General features: G+C 43.4%; 1 protein-coding gene across 1 annotated transcript; it reads right to left on the reverse strand.

The window, feature by feature from the left end:
- Positions 1-5,130: 5,130 nt before the first annotated feature.
- On the reverse strand, positions 5,131-19,830 carry SENP5 (SUMO specific peptidase 5). The gene is made up of 9 exons (XM_009941796.2): positions 18,785-19,830; positions 15,302-15,407; positions 14,988-15,135; positions 14,315-14,362; positions 12,340-12,417; positions 9,526-9,663; positions 7,755-7,838; positions 6,322-6,372; positions 5,131-6,231 (listed from the first exon to the last, which is right to left on the reverse strand). The coding sequence occupies exons 1-9, from the start codon at positions 19,740-19,742 to the stop codon at positions 6,121-6,123; spliced, it is 1,722 nt and encodes a 573-aa protein (XP_009940098.2). The 5' UTR covers positions 19,743-19,830; the 3' UTR covers positions 5,131-6,120.
- Positions 19,831-24,601: the final 4,771 nt, after the last annotated feature.

Genomic DNA, 24,601 nt, shown 5'->3' on the forward strand with positions numbered 1-24,601 from the left:
TCCTTGCGTGACATCTGGTGGCCAACGAGGACCCCGGGCTGCACCCAGGGTATCCCCCCGCAACCCAGCCACCCTAAAGGCCACCAGCAACGGCGCTGCCAACAACTTCACCCGGAGCTAAATGCTCAGTTTCTAATGTATGTTCTGGGAAAAGGATCAAACAGTGATTTTGGGGACTGAACCCGTGCTCCCTGTTTTCTGAACAGCGCTGATCCTCCCAAAATACAGCCCAGCCCCTTCTAAAGACTGGGGCACCCTGTCTGGGGACAATCAAGCACCTGCAAGAATCAAGTGGCCACAAATTCCAGGCATTGCATTTCATTAGCCTGAAGTTTTTCAGCATCTTTTAGCTACATTTATGTTCTAAAGGAGAAAACACCTATTCATCTGAAGTGTGATCCACCAGAGGACAAAACACAAACCTCTGCCAAAAATTAATCCTTGAAGTCTCTTTTCTGCCCATTAATAGCAGCATTTAAAGATTACCTTCTTGTGCCAATTGCACAAGAAACAGAAGCATTTCAGTAAGCAAAACTGAAAACAGATAAATTTCCTGAGTAAGAGGGGAATATACTTATTGAAGGAACACTTGAAAGCTTCGCCGTACCTCAGACATCTTTAAAAACAAAAAAACCACCCCAACCCTGAAACCCCAGAGAAGCCAGGCTCTGAAAGGTGAGCTGGAATCGACTTAATCTGCAGGAGCCTTCGGGCAGCGCTGGTGTTTGCAGCGGAGCAGAAGCACGCTTGTGTGCTTTTCAATAGGCTGGAGCTGTCAGAGATGCTGAGGCTAAATCGTCAAGCCTTGACCATCCTAAACAAACGTGATGTTCAGCTGAACGCTGTGGAGGGAGTTTCTTCCTTTGCTGCAGCTGCTGCCTGCATTAAGTTGATCTAAAATTCACGGGCTTGAAGTGAGACATCGCGTGCCTGCGTGCGCAGCAGAGCAATCGTCCCCGCAGAAGGCATCTCTTCCCCACATTTCTCTCCCACTCATCCCAAAGGTTTCCATAAACGAGATGGCTCCTTGTCTATATCAAGCTCAGGTACCATAAACATGACCTGACCCACATTACCCAGCTAAATACATCTTATTTAAAGCTCAGCTTCTCCCCTGCCCTTCCTCCCACAACACATTTATCACAAGGCAGTGCAAACGGATTCCCCAACGGGCGTTTGATCCCTTCTCCTCTCAGCCACTTCCAAAGTGTCCCGTAGAGCCCCAGGTAACCTAGACATTAGGTAAGGTCTGCAACCTCAAGAAAAAGCGCCACATTAGGGCAGATGAGTTACCAGCCATGCTGAAATCAAGCTCAAAAATTAAGAATAAGAACTCATCAGAATTTCAGGCAGGAGCAGGAGCTGCTTCGCACATGTTCTGCTTACTTGTGTTGAGAGACAACAAACCAGTTGATTTCTCAAGATATTTCACTCAGTTTGCAGCAGTTTTTAGCTCTACAGTTCGTAATATTACATGCTCTGAAAACAGAATTCAATCCCCAATTCCTTCTAGTTGGTAACTCATAAAATCCATAAAGTTCAGGCACAAGCAAACCAGGCTCATCTCTTTCCCTCCCAATGCCTATTACTTATAAATAGTAATTATTGTTCCTGGCCAGGCTCTAGTGCCTCTTATGATTCTGTACTTTAACGATCTGATTTCTTAGTACTTTCCACTGAAGAATATATTTAACAAGCATCCACGTTTCCTCCTCCATGATAGGATTTTTAAATTATGAATGTAATAAAGACAATGATGTTGCCAGTCTCATGATTAATAGCTTAAAGAGACATTCGCTAAGCTTTCATTCCCCTCATTATCACAAATTCACAAGCTGTATAGCTTTGTAAAATTCAATGACAAGATTTAACTCTATAGTTACACAGCTAAATCAACAGGCAGTACAAGAAGGGCATTAATTTAGTTTGATCTAGAAAAGCAATTTAAGTCCTACCTGTTCTGTTGACAGATCTGTGTTTTTTAAATGCCATCTTAGTAGAAAGTGTCTAACGCAAGATTTCCACCCTTATTTATGCAATATGTGACATCTCCAATCTTGTATGTTGTCACAGCTCAAACCACAGTAAGTTATATCACTGCAGTGCTACGGAACAGAGAGCATCATTAGCGTACCGTTCAGAGTTACTGGACTAATCAACTGGAGAGGCTTCTCCTAATAACACAGATCCCAAAACAAGCTGCTACAAACATTCCCTCAACCATCACATCAGTCGCTTTTAAAATTAAAATGAAACTAAACCGCTGAAATAAAATAGGGCTTCTGGTAAAACTCAATTTTATTCCTTCACAGGAACATGGGCTTCATTCGATGCAAGACCACACTGACAAAACACCGTTGTTGCTCGGTGGTGTTAAGTCTACGTCACTTCCCAAGGTTTAAATTTTCACACCGACTTCAATAACTGCTACAGTAGACAATGCCAATCAAAACTCCAGGAAAGTAAAGCTAGGTTAAACATGATGCTAGAGATTCAACACAAGCCAACAACCCTTTGCAAGCCTGTCTGGCTCAGCAATCAGTGCAAACGAAATATTCAGATCACCTTCACACTCCCGAGGGCCAGGTAAGAAGGGAGCAACAGCACACGAGGAAGCATGAAGGGCCAGCCTGCGTCCTGCAGGTATCTAACAGCTTAGCAACAGGCACTTCTCTGCCTACTTACCTTGCGGAATTAAGGCCACATTTCACATTTTTTTGATTTATATCAGCTGCACAGTCATTTTAAACTATAGATTAAAGCAAACTAAATGGAAACTAATAATTTATTTCCAATTGTGTTTAAGGTTTATTACAACTCAAGTAGGTTAAATATGTTGCGCATGAGACGGGGGCTCCACCATTTCTGGGACTATTTGTATAAATCAGCACAGCGAGACAATCTCTTCGGAACAAGTCATGAAATTTAAGCATCAGCCAAACCAGTTCAGAGTGATTTATGAAATTCTGATGATCACATTAATGGAATTGCTAACAGCCATAACTACATCCACATAAATGTGCCTCTCATAATAAAAACACTCTATACAGCTCTGAATGTTTTAAGAACTGGTAAAATGACTACAGATTACGGAGTCCATCTCCTTCAAGGCATCAAAGACATTCTCAAGGAGGAGTTAATTAGTCCAGTTTCACAGGATACACCATTACAGAGTCTGAGATTCTGACTGCCTGTGATTAATTTCAACCCTGCACCAACATACTTTGCTTACATTAGCTCTGTTTTCAATTTCCCTTCCTTTTCTTTTTTTTTCAGAGGCCTCTCACTGGTGTGTTCACAGCTGGAGACTCAAGTGCGACTCCTCTGCGCTGCCCCATAACCAACTGGAACACTTGTCAGCAAACCTCTAGACGACAAGCAAGCACATAAGCAGTACTTTCCAACACGCATCTTTCCCCTCCCTGTTCCCAGCTCACAAGGCAGCAGACTCAAACGCAAGCCCTGCTCCCCTCAAACGATCTGGAACACATATGCACTTGCTTCAAAGCAGCCACATTCCTGTTAAAACACAAAGTTCACAGAAATACCGTCCTTTTACTGATGCCAACGATAAAGGGATCATGGTTAAAGACTCCTTCCAACCTCTCTTACAAAGGAAGATGGATTCCTACCAACCAGTAGTAGGCATGAAGCTTCAGGGAAGCACTACCTGTGGTCCAGCGCTCCAACACATTCCCACGCAATGAAAAATACCCAGCAATGAGGCAACTTCCACAAAAAAAAAATAAAATAAGGGGCTTCCTTGGAGGCACTGAGTCTCACCGTCACAGCACACCTTTCAAGATTCCTTACCAAATAGCTGAAGGTCTGAAAATAAAGGCAACTTGCTTCTGCAGTTCCCTTTCTGCATTTCACTCCCTTTCCGCAAGGAGTCTTGCTTGAGGAGATAGCTTCACTCGCACGCGTTCAGTGCTGGCACTGCTTTCATGTCTCCGCCGGGACACCCAGTTCTCCCTCTTTGCTCATGCTGCTATACACATTCAGAGACAAGCTACACTGAGGAAAGAACTCCTCTGTCCTCTGGATTAAGAGCAGCCTTTTCGCTGAGTTAGTTTTAACCCAGATCAGTTCGGCTGGTCCCACCACAAGGCAGCATAAGCATTTGGACCATACGAGTGACAGCAGTGCAGAGAGCAGACAAGAACGGGAGCACTGGCTTACATGTTCTACCTTAACACACGAGAACCTACATCCCAAGTTTCAATTTTCATGGAGGTCGCCCTCCACTGCTCACAGTCGCTTGCCCCAAGAAGGTGCTGCTGTTTGTATCAGTTACACTTCAGGGAATCACAAAGAAGCCATGTGCTGTGAGGTCCTCCGCACCACACGATGGGCAAACGTATGTTTAGCCAGTCTGGGTCTTCAGGTTCTTTCCGATTTAGTAAATTCCTTGCTTAAATTATCTAACCCAAGTGCTTAAGGCCTTCCTTATCTTGCTAAATTAAGCCAGCCCTTGCCAGCTGCCAGCAAGAAGTGGGAACACACGAGGACAGCACAGGACCTCCTTCTCTAGCACAACACAGCACACGCTTCCCTCTCCCGCCTGACTGCGCTTGGCACTCCCTCACTCCTCCCTGCTCCCTCCCGTATACTAGGAGGGATTTGCACCTGGCTTAGCTCAAGCCTGAATTAATTTGCATGACAGGGAAGTCAAAGTGGTTTTCCTCCATCAGAAGTCAGGGCTACAGACAGAAACGAAGTGAAGCTGTGCAGCAGATGATGTTTAGCATTGAAAATAGTTTTACTCTGGGCTCACTCCTTTATCTGGCAGAAAACCGCAGTGAAGGCATTTGCTGGTGCAGCAGTCCCATACAACAGCCTCTCCAAACAAAAACGGCTCTCTCCAGCAAGGAGCACATCACAGTTTACAGATCAAGACAAAAAACCCCAAAGTCTCAAGATCCACTGCTCTCACTTCTCCCTGCCCAGTGCAGCTACACGGCAAAGTTCAGTGCTGGACTGGCAGCCTCCCACCCCTCCGGAGCAGAGTGAGATAATCCTGTTGTGTTTGTACAGCACCCACCAAAAGTGCTGTTATTCCCAGCCAGACCCTTCGGTGCTACTGAACGCAAACAAAACCAGGGATGTTTGAGACAATCAAACAGCAGATGCAGCAGAAATGAATTAATTTATATTTGAGCAAAGGCAAAAGCCAATGAGAGGTTAAACATGACAAGCTTGAAGGGAGTTCATCTGAAGGCAGAGCTGGAGGGAGAGATGCTGAAATGGTACATTTCACTGCATACTGTAGAACTGAAAAATGACTCAAAGCCATCTGAGATTTAAACAGTTACAGCCAAGGAGTTTATCTTAGTATCTAAGCTGTGACTCTTCAGGCCCAGCTTTATAATCCTCCCTAACACACACACCATGGAGACTTCTGCAGCATGTAGGAACATACCATCAATCTGACTGAACACCTTTGTACTTTTTATTACACAGACAAGTGCTGAAGCTTTATTTGTGCAAAGGCTGCTTTTTATCTATAGGGACAGGCTGATAATGACAGCTGGATAAATGTTAACAGAACAAACTTTATTAGCAACTTGAACCATTTAAAAAAGGGGTCTCCACAAATTAAATCCGTAGATGAGCTTAGCCATCCCAAAAAGTGGTAATTCAGTATTATACAGCCACAACAGGGACAATGGAACTATCAAATAGGTTCTAGCTGTTCTTTTTATGGCATTGATTTTTTGATACATTCAAAGCATTATTGCATCAGAAAACATATCATGCATCTTTATGTTTCCAGACAAAATCACCTGTATTTGTAATTTCTAGCTACATCTCAAAGGTGCACCAAATCTACAGTTTTATGGTTTTAGTTGCATGCTTTGCCTATATGCATGCTGAGATAATAAATATTAAATACAGGAAAGAACATAAGAGAACCAAACTGACATAAGGAATATTTTACGGCAGCTCTGTTATGCTCTGCCAGTTAAAGAGCTTGTCAAAAAATTGAGGTAACAACAGTGGCCACACCACTCAGCTGAGAATCGCTCAAAATTCATGGAAGTTTTCAGAAATTCAAGTACACAAACACCAGCTGCAACTTGTCAGAAATGCCACAGAAATTAGGTTGGCTGCATTTTATTAGTCTATTAGCTGGCGTTCACACAGCTCCTTGTAAATCCTTTTTCTCACTCGGGGCATATCTTCCTGGGAGAACTGAAAAGGCTGGTCTAAGGCGAGGCACTTGCAGTACTGAGGAAAAGGAAAAGGCTTGATTGAAAAAAAGGACATTTACGATATGAACAATACAGGCCATTGATTTTTAAACAGCAGTACTCTTACCTGGAGCACAAAAACCCCACAGTCACTGTCATTTTTCTGTTGTGGAATGCACTAACAGGAAAAGAAACAAGAAGAGACGTGTTAGATCTTTACTTATCCTTTTCTTCTCTAAGCCCTGCTTAAAGTCCAAAAGGAGATTCAGCAAAATGATCCTTCTTCTCTGAGCTAGCTGTTCTGCAGCACTAGAAAATGGAGTTGTTATTACTTATTCTGATCCCAACTTTTGCAAGGTGACACTCAGCACCTTGTTCGAATATCACCTAACATTTAGAAAAATATATAGTGTAGGACAGAAAACAAATTACAAATCTTTCCTTCAAGTTTATTTTCTTTTAGTGACCTACACAGAACAGCTCTCAATTAGTTTAAACAAATGTTTGTACAGCACTATCTGCATTACACAGGACCAAACTATATCAGCAAAGTCACACAGGCCTAGAGGAAGATCACTCTCTGCATCCATGCTACTAGCAGTGGCTTTCCTCCCCCAGCCACACCAATGGGTCTCAAAGAACAGGACCGGTACGTCGTCAGGCGATGGGACTGAGCAAGGCAGTCTCAAACGATAACTTTCAACTTTTATTATGTCTTCAAACATGGTCAATTTTGATACATGGAGCTAAAAACTCCCACTCACTAGTGCTGCTGTCTCTGGCACTTGGAGAGGAAAAGTAATTATTTTGCCTCGACTCCCAGATCTTCCACCTCACAGAAAGCAGGAGGACAAACTGACTGCACAGGGTGCGCATGAGTGCAGAGAGGAATCATTTAATCATTGTATCAGCATCTAAAAATAAACCTGTGCAAGGAGGGAGCTGTTGGGAGTATGTCTAGTGTGCAATGACCTGTTTTATATCTTTAGAGCCATTATGGGATGGCTACACAAATCACATATTCCCTCATTTACACTACACACAAGTTTTTCCCTTTTATTGTTGCCAGACTTTGTTTACTCGTGATTAAATGCGATGTGCCACAAACAGCCCTGGGGACCAAAGCCCTCTATCCATAGCAAATACAAAATATAGGCAGTAGCAGCATCAGTCTGTTCCCTCCCTCGCCAGAACCCATCCATTTGGCATAGTTCAGAACAGTCCTTTCAGGAGAAGTCAGGAAGCTGAGTGTCCAGCTCATTCAGTCTTTGACCTTGTGCTAGCATGGGCACCAGCTACAGGTTTTGCTGCACAGATATTTAATTGTCCAGAGATTAGGCTCAGATCACCAAGTCACTTGCAGAAAGTACTAAAGACCTGGTGGGAGCTGAATGAGTGACAGAGCTCTAATTCTCATGAGTAACCACCTGTGTTGCTTCTAGCACCCTCCATGCGGTCAGCATAAAATAATTTACTACTTGTACAAATACATAGGTTTAGAAGCAGCCTCCTAAAATCTCCCAAAAGTCAGACTCCAGGGCTTGAAGTGCTGCCATTTACCTTTGTCACAGCAGTCTGCCAACCCTGAAGAAACTCGGGGTGATTCTTCTCTTTTGCTTCCGTCAGCAAATACTTTCGAATGTTCTTTAAAAAGGAAAGGAAGAAAGCAACGATATTATTCACCAGCTAAAGAACAGGGGAGAGACATTGACGTCTTCACTGGTATCCTTTTGACAATGAGGACAAATTTCAGGTGAGCATTAAGCATTAGGAGCTGAGCTCAGACGCAGAGGTGAAGGGATGAACTCTGGCGGGTACTGTGCCTTCTACTATCAGGGCTCATTTTGGTCTACCAAGGGGAGCTTTAACACTCCTCAGCCCCACTGCACACCGGTTTACTTGATACTAGACTAGCTCTGGCACTCAGGCACAGAGTCAGCGTGCTCTCAGACGTGTGGAGACACGCGGTGCAGTCTGGCACGTGTTCTGTCCTGGCTTACTCAGCTGACACCAAGATCCTTACATACAGTACGATAGCATTTTCCTGCCTGAATCGCAATACAAAACACTTTGACTTCTGCAGCTAATCAACAAAGCTCCAGGGAGAGTTTTAGTGACATACAGGAAAAAATAGTCTGACACAAGCAAAGAGAAGGAAGCAAGATAAATGAGCCTATGGTCTTGGGTTAAGCAAATCCTTCTACTTCTCTGTAAACAGGCTGGTGGTTTATAGCACAATTTAAACACACTCCAGCAGACTAACATTCACCTTAGTGGGTGGATCACAGTGGAGTTCTGGGTTTTGGCTCCCCTTCCTCTGCAAGGGGCACGAACAAATGTGTCCCATGTTTGTGAGACATTTAAGTGCAAATGCCTTGCCTGGAACGGGATGGGAGAGGCCACATTGCAAGACTGCAGGAGAGACTGTAGGGCTGCCGAGAGGGACCCCTGGTTTATGCCACAAGTTCAGCAGCTGAAGAGCATGAGGTCTCTTGCTCCCAGAACAAACATTAGCTTCATCCTCAGCAAATGCCAGCAGGAAACTAGTATCTTCATTCAGGAGTCCTAGCTGGGAACTCTCCTGGGTACAATAATTACTACTCTTCTGCAAGCCAACAACTACACACAGTTAAAAGTAGAGGGCTGTTGCATCAAGCAAGCAATTAAGTTGACAAAATTAGCTTTTGTAAGAGGGTCATTACAATTTGCTAGTCCCAGCAAAAATTTTCTGGCTGCTCTTTACCAGGAAGACTGATCATTTAACTCCAGTGTTCAGCTGCAGCTTCGAAAGGTTGCCAGGTTATAATCAGAGGTGCGGACCCCGTACCATTGCAGACAGAGGCAAAAGGCAACACAGTTAATAGCACAGCAACACGTAAACCCCAGTGGGCAGCACTGCAGCGTCTTCAGTCCTGTTCTCTCACCCAGGCAACTTCCCCCAGAATGGACCACAATTTATCATTTCCTAAACACAAGCCCCTCAGCAATTTGAAGAACTGCCTTTACTCTCCTCCTGGCTAGCCTGCTTCCCGGTCACACTTGGCTTTGAGCCCCTGCTTTTTGTGGGAGTGACAAGACGGAGCCGCAAAAGGTGTGCCGATGGCACCGTCAGGCTCCTTAGGCAATAGGCAATCTGACCTCAGTGCCCAGCTCTGGCATGACCCTCGAGGTCTGTGCTTCAGACTCCTCAGCAGGATAAGCTGATTCTCATTTCATACACGGCAGGACAACAACAGACACGCTGCATTTAAAGTTTAAGGCTGCACAGAAAAAGGGGGGAGCGTGTGTTTAAGAAAACAGTTCAAAATTTGCAGACAGCTGTCACTCTTACCTCTACACAAAACTTAAAATGAATGCCTTGGGAATCATAAAATGAAATAATTCGATTGGGGATGTTCACAGTAATGAGGGACCAGTGGACTTCCAGGTGAATAGGAATTAACAAGAGCGTCTTTTTGAACAAGTCCACCTGGCAAGAAGAACAATACACATTAGAGAGAATTCCACAGGAACAACACTGCAAAGCAAGAGATTAATCGTATCCAAGCCTCCTCTCCACCCCCTAACTGAAACCTTTTTCACCCTCCCCTCTTCCACCACATTCCTCACATTTATCTCGCACGCAGCTTATAAGCAGGCACAAAAATACCATTACAGCCCAGAAAGTGGCTTAGGAGCATTGTACAGTACCAGAGTTAGTCATCACTATTTGTGGCAAAAGCCTGCTCATGCTACACTTTAACATTTGCATCAAAGTGGGATTTCTTAGGTAATGATGGTAATATATCGAGCCTCAATTTGGGTTAGCTACACATCTTCAGTAATGACGCTCCTGTAGTATGAACACACCACTGATTTCTATCAGAGCTGCATCCTGGATAGGTGACAGATGAAGCAGTTGTGATTACAAACATCCCACAAAACCAGCAAGCTGGTGCAGTTTGACTCCCTCTGCCCTAACACAGGCCCTGCGACTTGTCAGGGGAAGGCAGAGGAGGAGTGCACGATGCTTTGGTGAGCAGAGGAAGGGAGGGGGTGAAGACACAGCAGATTCATCCTTTCTTGAACTTGACTTTGTAGCAGATGTACTGTGGTCACAGGCACGCAGACAAGGGAGGTCTTAAAGTACAGAACAAGTAGATTAGATGCAACACCCCCAGTGCCTGTGTGGCAGATGAGCCCTTATGCTTCTGGAAGCAAGTCAAGCCAGGGCCTTTCATGATTTTCCTTCTCCCAGCTACTCTTGAAATGGTTGTCTAATTGCTGGGTTTTTGATGGTACAGTCCAGAAAAGATGCAAAAATAGAATACCGAACTAAATGAACTCATCCTGTGGGAAGATTTCTATGCTGCTTTTTTTTTTTTTTTTTTTTTAAGCACTGTGCAATTTTAACAGCACATAATAGCTGCACTACTGGTAAAGGCAGGTCACTTGTAGAAAAGAAAAGAGTATTTTTTGAGTAACAGTGGGGAGCTGAAGGCACAAAAAGGTCTGAGCCTTCACAGCAGTTACCAGCCAAGCCTGACTCACAACAGTGCTTTGACGGTCACAAGCATCGACGATCCCTGCTCCCATCTGCAGAAACTGCTTCCTGACCAGATTACAGCACACTCACTACACAACGATCCATCACTCTTGGAGAGAAGCAAGGAGTTGTCAGCCAGCAGCAAGCTGAGCCCACAAAGGAAAACTGGAATAAGATAAATGAACTACACTTTGTATGATGTCCAGCAACAGCAGAACCATGCTAAACTCAAGGGTCCCCATGTGACCCTAGCCGTGGGACTGCTGCAGGCACGCAAACCTGTAGCAGAAGAGTGGAAAGAGGCAGTCAAAAGCTGGAAGGGTCTTTAGTTATGACCTGATGTACAGAAAGAACTGTGGCAACTCAGATTTGTTTCACAGAGACAGTGCAGAGTTGGCCAGCTGACATGACAGCGGGGCAGAGCAGGAGTGCCAACCTGATCAGTGGCCAGAAGGGACAGACACGAACAAGAGCTTTGAAACCACTGCAGATGGACGCAGAAGAGCACGTCCTTCTAGCCTCTGGCCTTCTGTATCCCAGGAGAGCACATTTATAAAACCTAGTACAATACTCTGGTGCATTTAAAAAGCAGAAACAAGTTCCCCTTAATTGCATATTGCAGGACAAAGCAGTCTACTGAATCCTTCCAATGGAAACTGCTTAGTTCTCATCCTTGCTTTAGAGATTCTTCAAGAATGCAAGTGTAAATGTCTAAACAACTGTCCTGCTCTCATCTAGTCCCTCCTCAGCAGCAATGTGAACACAGGTTACGTTTTCAGAATCTACTTTCACTTTTGGCATTTCTGCAAAATTTGGGTTGCTGGAGGAAAAAGAACATTAAAAAAAAATCTGGGAATATTAAGAACTAATATTCAGTCTCTCTTTAAAGAGATTTTAATCAATTATATTAATAGATTTTATATTTGGGCAATGAGCTCATCTCTAGCATTTCACAGATGTGTGCTATTTAAGTGCTTCTGAAGAAAAACCATACATTCAGACGTGGTCCTTGATTAGCCTTGCCTCATTTCCCACATTAGAAAGGACAAATGTTCACAGAGAAAGTGAGCACTGCTCTTTGTATTGGCTACCTCAGAAAATATCACAACCCACGATCTGGTATGCGTTCTGGAAAGCAAGGTGAATTCTTGCGTTCTTGTCACACAAACAACAGCCTGGCTTATTATCTGTCAGCCTCCAATTTCTGCTCTCTACTACCTGTAGGTGCTACTCAGAAGTAACAATTTGATTTTATCAAACAATCTCAGTTTGAGATAAAAGGAAGAAGCAGAATTAAGTCTGCTCTCCCGTAGATTAGTGTACCTGGCACTGTCAGAAGCAGTAAGAGACATTTCTTACAGCTAAAATAACAGCTTGCATGAACATACACAAAGAGGTAACCTACCACCAATGACGAAGCCACACAAAGTACATTTTTACAACATAACCGTACTAACTTGACTAGTGCTGCCCTACTATTTTTATTAACCTCTTCCCACTTTGTACAGCTCCTTTGCAAACCCGTCCTTTGCAGGTAACACACTGTAACCCAGTTTCAAGTTAGTGATTCAACCCAGCCCAAAAGAACCAGAGCACTGACGACATGCAGTTACAGGATACCTTTTTAGTCCATCGTTTTACCCCATTATATCCTTTGGTTACGAGCTGTCTATGAAAAAAGCTGTTAAAGAAATGAACCTAAAAAAGAGAGAGAGGAGGAATAAGCACGGAAATCTTCATGCACAGCCATTCCCCTTCCCCCAGGATAATTTAGAAAACAACTTGTAATGAGGCAATATTTAATGCAGGTTTAAAAACAGAACCACAGTAGGGACAAAGAGAGGCTTTGCCAAGCCTAAGCTATTGCTGTTCTTCAGCTAGCAAATAAAGCAAGGCTTATTTCCCTATAATACATGACGTGACCCACTGCAGCATTTACATTTACACTTTTGTATCTTCAGGCATATCATGTTTAATTTTTTGTTGGGGACAGGCTTGCGCGAAAAACACCAGGATAAGCAGTTACAATTTCGGTTGTTCTTTACGGGGATTAAGCAAGAGAACATAGGACTGGCAAAGTGGGGGTGGTGAATACAGGAGTAACTTCTGCTTTTAGTTGCTGGAAGCTCTGAGACTCAAATCCCCCCCCCAAATTGATCAAAACAGTTATGAGATTTAATTCAACAACACAGTCATTTGTATTCAACTACCATGACCAGCTCCAGACAAAAACAATATTCTGCTATTTAAAAGCATTTTTAAGTTATACCACATCCATTTCGTAACTAAAAACCTACATTTAGGGCAAAAAATTTAGGCTCATGTTAAAAAAAATTATTTAGCTTCAGGATAACAATGTTATTCCCTGTGCTTAGCTTCTTGCAATTACAGGAACAGATTAATACAAATGGAAATCTGCAACATCTGTTTTTAATAATTCTGCTAGTGTAGAGGTGGTAGAAGGCTTGAGTTATTACTTGGAAAAAAAGTTAGAAAATTCAGCATCTGAAAACACAGTCTAACACCCATTAGCTATGCCAACAGACTTCAAAACCACATTCTGAGGTACCAGCACAAAATCTCCCATGAGGATTTCAATTATGCACTATGAAGAAAAAGCAGACACAAGCAAACAGATACAAACTCCAACACCACAACCCCAGCACACACTCAGCAAGTACGGAGAATACTAATGAAGAACCACCATCACCACCAATCAAAGCAACAGCGCTCTTTCTTCTGAGCTTGAAGATTTTAAGAGTTACATTCTGCAGAGCTCATCTAGAAATGGCTTTGTTTGGTTCTTCCTTTGTGTTCTCACCTTAAAATTGTTCAGTTCCTAGTAAACAGATGGCTTTTTATAATTGCCACCGCTGCAAAATCAGTCATAGAAGGGAGGGTGGGCATTTTCTTCCTTTTTTTCCTCTTTTTTTTTTTCTTCAGCTGCCACCAACAGCTAAACACTGCAGCTGGAAAGCAGTAACCATTCTGTTGAGGATGCACAAACCAGAGAGTCCTGCAGCGTCAATGCTGCCGAGGAACCAAGCACTCGGACACCACTTCGCCTCCACCAGGCAGGCATCCGAGGCAGCCGGAGCTGCGACGGCCCCCACAGCTGCGAGGTGGGTGGGTGGGTGTGTGCATGGTTCAGATGCTACCATTCATGGTTTGTCATCTCAGCAGAAATCCGTCTTCATTAGAAATTTCAGCTGAGATGCCAGACTGGTGAGCAAGGGCATGGGTAAAGCACTTTAGGAGCAGCTAAGCTGGAGACAGAAACCTCCGGTGGGGAAAGTGGGAGGGGTGACAACAGAGCATCTGTCTCCTACAGGTACGTCGGTAACCCCAGGCTACCCCAAGAGACCAGCTCCAGAGCTCATCCAGCAAGTTCTTGAAACAAGAGCGACAGCACTGAAAACTGCATTTTAGCCCAGGAAAGGAAGACAATTTGAGCAGCAGATAGCAACAAATTATAACGGAACCACTCAGAACATCATTGAGCTAAATCTCGATCCTATATCTGAAATATTCAATGTTTCACCCTTCCGTCTCAATCTCTCATCAGGTATATTTGCATAATAACAAAAACCCTCACCTTTTCAGGGACTGCATCCATTACGAGTTCACCATACATGTTAATTATCTGTAAGAGTTAGTAAATATTTGAATATGTACAGAATAATTTTGTAAAATTCACAAGTTCCCATAAAACATCAGACCCTTTACACTTTAAACAGAAAGAGGGAGGCAACCAATTACAGTAACAATTTGCTGTAGTCTGAAGGACAAGCACTCTGGAACTAATAGTGGTCGGGCCCAGAGAGAGACTGTAACTGGCTGCTTGAAGTCTGCCTCGAACTAAAGTGCAGTTTAATTCAATTTAGGTCTACTGGTGCATGCCCTGGGCACTGCAGCCTTCTTGGTTTTTTGGCTGTGGGCCACAGCCTGCTGCTTCACTCTGCTGTAATCTGCTCAGGCTTGGGGATGGGGCAAGATGCTAAAACCTACACGGGTAGCCACTATTTTCTCAAAAGAATGCAATAATTTTTTCAAAAGGACACAGTTTAGTTGTGACACCTCCCATCTTCCAGACTTGTAACCACTATTATTGCATCTGTCATTGTAAAAGCCGCTCACCACTTCTTTTATTTCTGAAGTGTAAAGTTAAGGATAGTCGGCCTATAACGTAGCAGAAGGTGAACAACTGATAACCTAACATATTGGCCAAAAAAAGGTAAGGAAGCACATAAACACCAAGCATATCTGACCTGGTCATTCAGCCAGTTCTGGCCTTCCAGTGTAGCTAAATCATCCATATCTAGCATGTGCTTATTATAGAAGACCCGGAAACTGCAAGTGGATGTTTTTGGATGTTTTTCCCGATACTTCATGATTTCCCTGGTGATAAAAGGTTTTCTAAAACAGGATTGAAAAGGTAGGAAGAAAAGAAAAGAAAAAAAAAAAAAGAGTCAAGGTCACGTCACATGGACTTGTGTTCTGTTAGGTGTTAGATGTGGAGCGTGCAGTAGCAATGCAAGCAATTTGTCCTTTACAAAGTCTAGAATGTGATACTGCTACACACCTATGGGAGAAATCTTCATTAAAGACTTCTTTTAATCTTCCCATGACATCTTTTTCACAGAGTGGAACTAAACTGCCATATTTCTTCATAACATCATCTAGGAATCCTTTAAATATACCAGAAAAATGAGAGTGTAAACATGTAAAAAACCCTCCGAGTTCACTAGCCCCAGAAAGCAGTCATTTCTTCCAAGTACGAGCAGCAATCATTCTGCCCCCCACCAACAGAGCACCACACATGGCAAATATATATTTAAGAAAACTACGCTCCAATTGCAACATTAAATAAAAGCAGGGGAAGGAGGACAAAAATAAAAAAGCAGGAATCTGATCACTTGGCTTTATAGGGAAAGATCAGACCTCATTTTTCCCATATACACATGCATTTACATTGAACTAATTATGCCAGTGCAACGAGAAGAATCCATCCCACTGCTTATTTCAATTAGCATCTTAAATAATTTTACCACAACATGAAAAGCCATTGGTTTCTGGAACAGTTTTCACCAAAAACCCAGTGCTTTGTCCTTACAGTATGCAGAACTGCTCTCCTGAAATGTGCGCAGCCCGGCTGGCAGTGTGGTTGCAGTCTGCTCAGCTCCTCTGCTGCCACCGTAGCGAACGGAGGAGAGACCAGGCAGACTCTCAGCAAGTTGAACTGGTTTACCCTACTATCCCGGGGATGGCCCTTAAGGTGCCACGGACAGCCATGTCAGCCTGCCATTGCCTGGGCAACCGTAACACCAGCAACAACAGATATGAACTAGGAAATAACAAAGAATGCTGGAAGAATTAAAAACCTAGAAATTTTTTTTTTTTTTCTTAAATCAGACACAAGACTGGAACAGTGGAGACACAAATCCCACCCAAGGATCCAAAACCACTTTGAGAATGGAAAACAGGATTTCAACACTTGCTAGTGTATAAGAGAAAAAAGACCAAGCTGTCCAGCTGTCTGACAACGAGTTTTCAAACGCAGCAGAAAACGTGTGCTCTGTGTACACAGAGATGGATCTGAGATCTGAGTCCAGGGAAATTGCACTAAACAAAACTCCAGGGCTCTTTTTAGGCCTGGGTGTGATGGCAGACAGCATCACTGGACAGGGCAGCGTATGTTTACCGCTCTGCTTACTAATTTAACAACATTTTCCTGGAAACTTTCAAAGATCAGAATGGGAAGAAGCAAGACGAGAGAAACATCTGACAGAAAGAAGTGCCAGAAGAACAGCAGGAAGAAAAGCATAACAAAAGAAAGGAGAGAGACTAAGAACAAAACACAGAGAGACAAGAAAAGCAGTGAAGATACAGCACGAAATACACCTGGATGTGTGACAGAAGGAAGGGAGGATTGAAGAGCGAGATCAGACAACAATAAGGAAACGCTCTTCATGGGAAGATCTTCCTTGCCACTCTGCCACACACTTGCCTAACAACTTTTATCCCTTACATCTTCATAGACTGCGACAGGGAGGATACATCTCACTTTGGCTAGAAGTCTAGACAGATGTATGGATATGTAAGTGTATCTTATTCTCTTTTAATAAGTAAAATTTTTTAAAGTTTTCTATTCACACACACAGAGGAAGGATTCCTCTTGTAGTTACAAATAACAGCAGCTGAGCTCCAACCTAGCCAGATTCTGACCTCACTTGGGCTGGTGTAACCGCATAACTCAAGGAGGAAAACACAAAGTTCAGACCTGGTGCAAGATCAGACACCCATCACAAACAGGATTGACCATGGAGCTCCATTTGGCACATCAGAAGGCACTAAATACCACAGCCCATTAGCATCCGAGTTCAGCTGCTGCAGAGAAATTCAAAACCCGAGAGCATCCACAACACTTCTCCTTTGTGCATTTACCCTAGCAAGTCTTGCCAGGTTAACAGTACCTTTTAGTGGCAGTTCATTATTAACAACACTCCGAAACAGACAAGAACTTCTGTACATAGCTTTACCAAAATTAAAATTCTGTTTTACAGCTTTTCAGCTGAGAAAACTCAGAGATGCCATGCTGTCAGTATGAACATGTATGTAGTGTAGACTTGGCTTCAATCCTCAGAGAGGAACCCTCAGCTCTGAAGAAAATGGAAACTGGTCTCACCTACTTTCATTCAGAAGCTAGGTAAGAATTCTCTGAAAATTGTCAAGTGTAGGAAAGCTTAGTGTATTTGTTGTCTGTGTTTTTAATTTTATTTTCTTACGTTAGTCAGGCCTCCCATCAACAAGAACATGACTGCCTATCAGACCACAAAACTTTCACCTTTGTCACCCTGATACAGTCTTGGTTCTTGCCTGTTACAGAAGAATTAAGTCCCTTTTTCTGCTGGACAAACTTTAAAACTCCATTGCAGAAACGGTCTGTTCACTGTGGTACCACAGTTTCTCTCAGTTTCTCACACAGTGCCTGGTCCTTGCTGGATCACACAAACCCACTCACAGAGAAACACGTCCCACACTAACTTGTGGATATGGAAAGCTAAATCATCTTTTGAGGTTCAATGTCTCCTTCTTCACGTTTTGCTTTAGAGAATCAATGCAAAATTGAAGGACAAAAAGGTGGACAGAAAAATCAGAGCATGTCAAATGTCAAACAATCCCTTTAACTCTAGTTGACACCAGCTTCAGGTTTATGAGAACCTATGAAGCCGATTTCTCCACAGGAAGACTTCGGTCATCCAAACACCACTGAACTTGAACATTCTATCAACGGTACTAGGTGGCACAATGTGTTAGCTGACTGCTCCTTACCATGTATATAGTATGCTGCTATACATAAGACACCGATTACTATTTTTACTGTGTTCCTCTTTCGAGACACTATCAAATACTGCATGCTCAGCATTGAGTAAAAAAATCCCAAAGCCCTTTTGCTAAGGCTAGTCCTGTCTTTTTAAAAAATATTGTCTAATAAGATTCATTAAACCTACTTTATGAACAATCGTAGAGAAAGCTAAGTGATAACAAACAATATTTGGCTATTAAAACCAGAGATTCATTAAGTGATTTAGTTCCAGTCTAAAACAGAGCAAGAGAAGAGAGGGTAAGGCTGGAAGGAAGTATTAGAACACTAAGGATTTTCAAAAACCAAGTTACGAGTAGTTACTGTCAACCATTTAAAAAATAGGAAGTTTTGACCCCATATAATCTTCTGAAACCACATGATAAAAGACATTTAAAATGTCTATCAACAGTTTTCCACAAAGATTCCAATTAAATTACATTGTATTCTCTAAAACAAAAGAAGCAGAGGCACCATTCAACTATCCCTAAAAACTGCTTGTCAGATAAGTATTGATTTGTCCTTCCTTCATGCAGCTCTCCTGTTTGCAGCCTCATTTCATTAAGTGTTATGCTAAGCACCCTTTACAATTCACAATAAGAAAGCACTTTAATAAAAGAATTAATGCAGCATGTAGACTCCATGATACATCCAGCAGTTTTCGGGAACTCCTGAAAGCTCTAAGATATATAAAAGGTATACCACAAAGCCACGCTGCCAACTGCTCGTCAGCCACCTGGGAAGCTTTCTGACCGTTCCTTTTGCTTCCCTTCCGAATTCCTGAGGTTAGTCCTGTGCTTTCTGGTGAAGGCTCCTCAAGAGGACTTTTACAGTAAGGGTGGTCTAGTAACTTTGCACTAAAAATGTCCAGGTTTAAGGAGTCCTCTACTTCCATTTGGCTAGAGCTGTCCTCATTTTGTGTCAGTTCCATGGACAAAGGTCCATTTGCAAAATCATCATTGACATCGGAATCCTGCAAGCAAGCTTGCAACAGTATCATTCCATCCACACCCATAAACTCATTGGATTCTGTGTCATCTTGACCTGAAAGAGCTATTTCTTTTCCTGTCACAGAGACGAAAATGCCAGAGCAATGATCCTCTGCCAGAGCCCCGTTGGTCTCCTGTTGGGGCAAGGTCTCTGCCTCCGGAGCAGCTCTAGCATGAAGTTCTGGAGGGACAGCATCTGCACTGCCACCCTGCCCGCCAGATTCCGACTCCTCGGAACACGGCTCAGCACACAGCAACGCATCCTGTGTACTGCAGATCTCAGATGCACATATTTTGTTCTCCTCACCTAAAGATTTGGGTATATTATTGTTCATATCTGATAAACTGTACTGGTTCCAAAGACGGTTACTTCTAGATTTCCAGTAGGAAAGCCAGTTACGCAATCCACTTTCAAAATCCCGCTGGAGCGTCTCTCGATGGCTCCTCGTAACTTTCTCCACCCACCTTGGCTTGACTTTTCTCAATTTGCAGGTTTTGCCTCTTGCTCGAAGTTCCAGGGATTTTACACTTCTATACCGAAACCTAACCATAGAAAGTTTCTTGTGCATCATAAATAAAGATCTCTTTTTTACAGTATGATGGTTAAATTTGGACCTCTTTCTAGTTGTCAAGGGGCCACAAGTTCCATTCCACTCCCTTTGCAACAGCATTTCCTTTTATAGTTGTTTAGAACTACTAGGACTGTGTTGCCCTTAGCATTATTGCTCTCCTCCCCGCTATATACAAAACCACCTTTCTTCACAGGTAAGGCAGCAGCACCCAGCGTACCACATGGGACATAATGGATACTGCCAGAGATGCGATTTAGAACAGCGACAGTTTCAAATTCTTCGTTCAAGGGATCTTCGTTCTGAAAGGATTCATTGTTGAGCTTTCTTACTGCTGCTCCACGTGGGCTTTCAGCTTTACGACAGGGACGGGATCTTTTTGCTCTCAGTAGTTTTGTAAGGAAAGCTGTATGGTTCCACAGCAGGCTTTTGACAGGTTTCTGCACTTAGAGGCACGTTAGGAGCCCACCTGCTTTGGAGCTCAAGTGCTTTCCTTCTACACTGCAGTCTTCTGCACAGTTTGTTATGATTTAAGCTCACAATTAGCTGAGCACTCTGTCTTTCCTTCTTAGCTAGGAAAAAATGCTTTTGGAAGCAGTATTTCCCAAGCTCCCCAAATCCAGTGGTCCATCTTCTAGACTGGGTCAACAACTGACTTCTTTTCCAAAGCAAACGTCTTGTGTGTTTTTTCATTTTCCTGCTGCATTATGATCTTGAAAAACAGCTGAAAGAATAAGGGAAATTAATTCAGAGTTATCCGGACTGTAACATAATAGCAAAACACGAAGGCACATTCCTCAGGCACCATGCCTATCTAAAATTCCACTCACCCTCTAAACACAATCCCACATTCCCTAGAACATTCTCACTTGCCCCAAAAGGAAAAACAAGCAATAGTTGCAATGGCTCAGTGAGGAAACAGGCTCTTCTCATTTACCTTCCCTTGAGGTAAAGCAATAAACAGGTAATCCCCACCCAGCCCATGCTCCTTTAATGTAATTTCTGACTCTCTAGCCCGAGGTTAAATCTCTTTCAATACCCACCGTTGTAGAGCAAGCACGGTTAACTAGCTTGGCTCAGAAGGCTTTTGAAAAATAAAGTCCAGGTTAGTCAACAAGTGTGTGCAGGTACCTGAATCCATCAGCATCGTGCAAAGTGACCGCTTCTTCTTGTGCAATAAATGTTAGCAGGCACTTTGCAGACACTACACACGCTCACACAAATTTTTCCCTTAAAGGAACAGCAATGCACCCACTGCCTCAGAAATTTTGATTCTCTGACTACATAAAGAATGACACAGCTCACGCTGTGAAGCGGTTGCTCTGTATTTATAGTAACCGCTCACTCCATATGACACCACCACCATCAGCTTCTACAATCAGTGTTTATCTTTCATTAACAAAGCCATAACAATGCGGGATACAAGTTAATCACTTTAAAAATCCCTTTCTCCACTAAAAACTTGCATCTCAAAATGTGCAATAAGGATACATCTGAGACTACACGAGAGTGTAAAACCTGCGTAGTAATATCTATTCATCATCACTACATAACTAAAAATATTAATTCAAAGGAATCCAGAAACACAAGGGGAAGGCATCAGCCACACACGCAACATCAGACGTTTCGTGCAAACTGTCCCAGTCTCGCCAAGTGCATCACATCCTGTGTTTTACAACAGTTTGTATTTTTCTCACACTCAGAAATGGACTTTGCCCCCCTCCTCTAGCCAACTGATTGACTTCTAGACTATTATAACAAATTTTCCCTTAGCCACATCTGTGCCAAGCATTACATGTAGGCATCACCTAGCTGAAAATTAAGGAGTCTATAAATGGAATTAAAACATTAACAAGTGGACATTAAAGGCAAATATGAATACTAGACACTGCAAAACCAGGTACGTAAAGTCCGCCTTAAGAACTCTTCTGCATTCTTCACTCTGCTCATCTTAGACATAAACAGCAAGTGGTTTTTTTCTTTGTGGAGGAGTGGGAGCGGAGCAGAAATGCAGAGAGGATGGAGAATATCACTTAGCACTCGGGTAAGGTATTCCCACCGTACCTAAAACAGTCCAGAGTTCCTAGCCTACAACCTGGAAAGGAACCCAGCTACCTCCACGGACAGCGAGTTGCAAGACAGTACAGCTTAACAGTATAAGCACTGCGACAGAGCCTAGCTCTTTCGTAACCCTCTACTAGTCACCACACAGCTTAGTTATCAGAAAAATCAGGACATAACAGCTACTCGTGCCAATTTTCTCATACTTGCTCTTCTAGCACATATTTCTCTATGCTAGATCCCATTTACGCTTGCTTTTATGCTACAAACTCTGCATCTCTGTCTATTGTGCACGGTGCCTACAAAACATTCCTTGAGTGGCACCAGTAAACACCAGCCAAACCACACTCTTGCTAGGACAGCTTATTCCAGCCATGCTTCCATTCAGGTAAAACAAACAAACCCAGCAAAACTGCAGCGTTCTCAACAGAGCCACATATGCAAGGGGCTACTGCCAACGGGGCGAGCCTTTGGAAGAGCACAGCACGCCAGGGCAGTGGTTTCACTGCTGCTCAGAGCCTCAGCCATACGTCCCTGGTAGCTGTGTAATATACCTGCCGCTTTTTAAGAACACTTCTGAACGATCTGGAGTCATCGCTTTGCTCCTTGCTCTCTCACATCGAAGGCCAACATGAAGCATCCCCTCCACGGGCACGTCCTCGGCCGTGGAAGAAGGCTGTGCAACCGCAGGTCTTCTGAACAGGCATGGACTGCGCAGGAGCGGAAACACCTACAGCCGCCTTTGTTTCACCCATAGTAGACTGAACTAATGATCACAGTGGGAAAAATACCGAACTAGATCCTAGCCAAGATAAGTGCTGACAATAAAAAGAACCTGAGGCAAGCTTGAACTGAGAGACAAGAGTGGTGCCACAGTTTCAGCGCAATCAATTGCAACAGCAACCGAAACAGCTCATTTGCTTATTAGCGTCAAGAAATCCAGCTTCTCACACTGCAGCAAAGAAAGATCTTAGGAAAGCTATTCTACCCACCTGTTCTTCTGCTTCATTTTTAACTTGGATCATTAAAAACTGCTTCATGTTATAACATACAGGATTACAAAATACTTCATGTTTGTCTGTGATGCACACACCGATTTCTCCACATTGAAAGTATTTTCTGTACAAAAAAGTTTCTCCTTAAAATGGAAAGAAAGTCTGACTAAGCCATTTAATCCAAGCAAAACTTTCCTGCCCTCCCCCTCCCTTTTCAAACACAATCAATTTTGAGTCTGGATCCCTTTAAAGCAAAGGCCTCCAAGGAGCAGTTAATCCCTGTCCTAGGAGCTGAAACAGTTCGCTTTTCTAATGGCAGTATTACTTAGAGTGACAAAAGATAATCCATACGCAAATATTTAATTAAAGGTGCTGCTTGAAGAACTTATTTTCCATCAGTGCTACAAGAGTATTACTGGTTTTACTTGGCAACATAAATCAGCAAGGCAAAAGGACAGCTTAGAAGTGCACTTCTAGAAAAGGAACTGAAGTGAGCAACATAAGACCAAACCTAAAGCAAGCACCACCCAAAGTTTAAGAACGTGAAGAGAAAATCACATCTTCACCCCATACACCGACACACTGAAGTCATGGAACTTGCACCATTAAAAGAGCCGTTTGGCTTGTCTAAGCCCTACCTCTCCTGCCCAGGTACGCTGCCAAGACTACACCGGCAAAATCTTAAACCCAGAAAAGCCCAAGATCTACACCTCCCACAGACCCTAAGTGAAAGAAATTTACTGTCATTAGTCCTCACCCCTTCAGCTGTGTTTGACATACCATCTGCAAATGATTAAATATTAAAAGGCACAATCTCTTTTGCACTGGACAAAGACAACCCCGAACTGTTACAGCTCTGTAATAATGGCAGATTCTGGTTATAAATTTGCTTAAACTTTTAAAAACATATTTGGGAGCTGCTCTGTTTTCAGAATAGAAACTTATCCCAAGAGCTCTGGTAAGTGACAAGCAAGCATGACTTCGTATCAACCTGACATCCAGCTGGCCTAAAATTCAGGGAACACCTACACAAGAGGAACGGAGGAATGCGAGGCCCTTGATCCTCTACCGAGTAACAAATTCAGCCCAGACACAGGATACATTTTCCTTGAGCAATTAGCAGCTCACTCCATTTGCGACTTACATGGTTGGAGCTTCGGTCACCTTCAGTGACATTAAGTACTGGAAAAGACACCACACGTTCACGTCTCTCACCAATTTTAAGCCTGTCACAATTTAACCACTAATTAATCCTTGGCAGTCCTTTATTTCTGGCAGGTTTGGAGCCCAGGTCTCAACCGAGAAGCACAGGAATGGGAACGGCTGTGCCAACCAGTGCTTCTGGCAGGGCTCTAACCACAGGTTCCTAGCTGACACCTGAAGCGTCAAACCACGCAAACCTTCCGCGCACGCAGGCGCAGAGCAAACCTGCAGCCCTGCAGCAGCACGGCCACTTCGTGCGTCAATCACCACACGCTACCCAGGGCCGCGGCCGGCAGATCAAGAGACACATGCAGCTGGTGAGTAATTCAAGTACAGCTCACTTGCTGACTCTAAGGTGTCTGGTTTTCTGCCCCAGACTGTCCAGACTTTAATATTGCTATTCCAAGTGTAAAAGAAGTTTACACTTTTACACTTCTTGTTTTGAAGAGCATCAGTAAGGTAAACAAAGCAAACAGCCTGTGGAGCACAGCCTTGGGCAGGCACAAGTAATCCACGCATTGCCCGCTCCCACGGAGGCAGCGGTTCCTGCAAACGCTCGTCAGGTCCAGCCTTTCCCAGCGGAGATCTGGCGCAGGCTCTCAAGGACAGAAGACGAGCAGGAAAGAGAAAGCAGGCCTGAGGTTAGAGAGCCTGAGGTTAGAAGACGCCCTCCCTCTGCCAACCGGAACCCAAAACTGGAAA

The sequence above is a fragment of the Opisthocomus hoazin genome, chromosome 4, assembly GCF_030867145.1.
Source record: "Opisthocomus hoazin isolate bOpiHoa1 chromosome 4, bOpiHoa1.hap1, whole genome shotgun sequence".
Taxonomy (NCBI): domain Eukaryota; kingdom Metazoa; phylum Chordata; class Aves; order Opisthocomiformes; family Opisthocomidae; genus Opisthocomus; species Opisthocomus hoazin.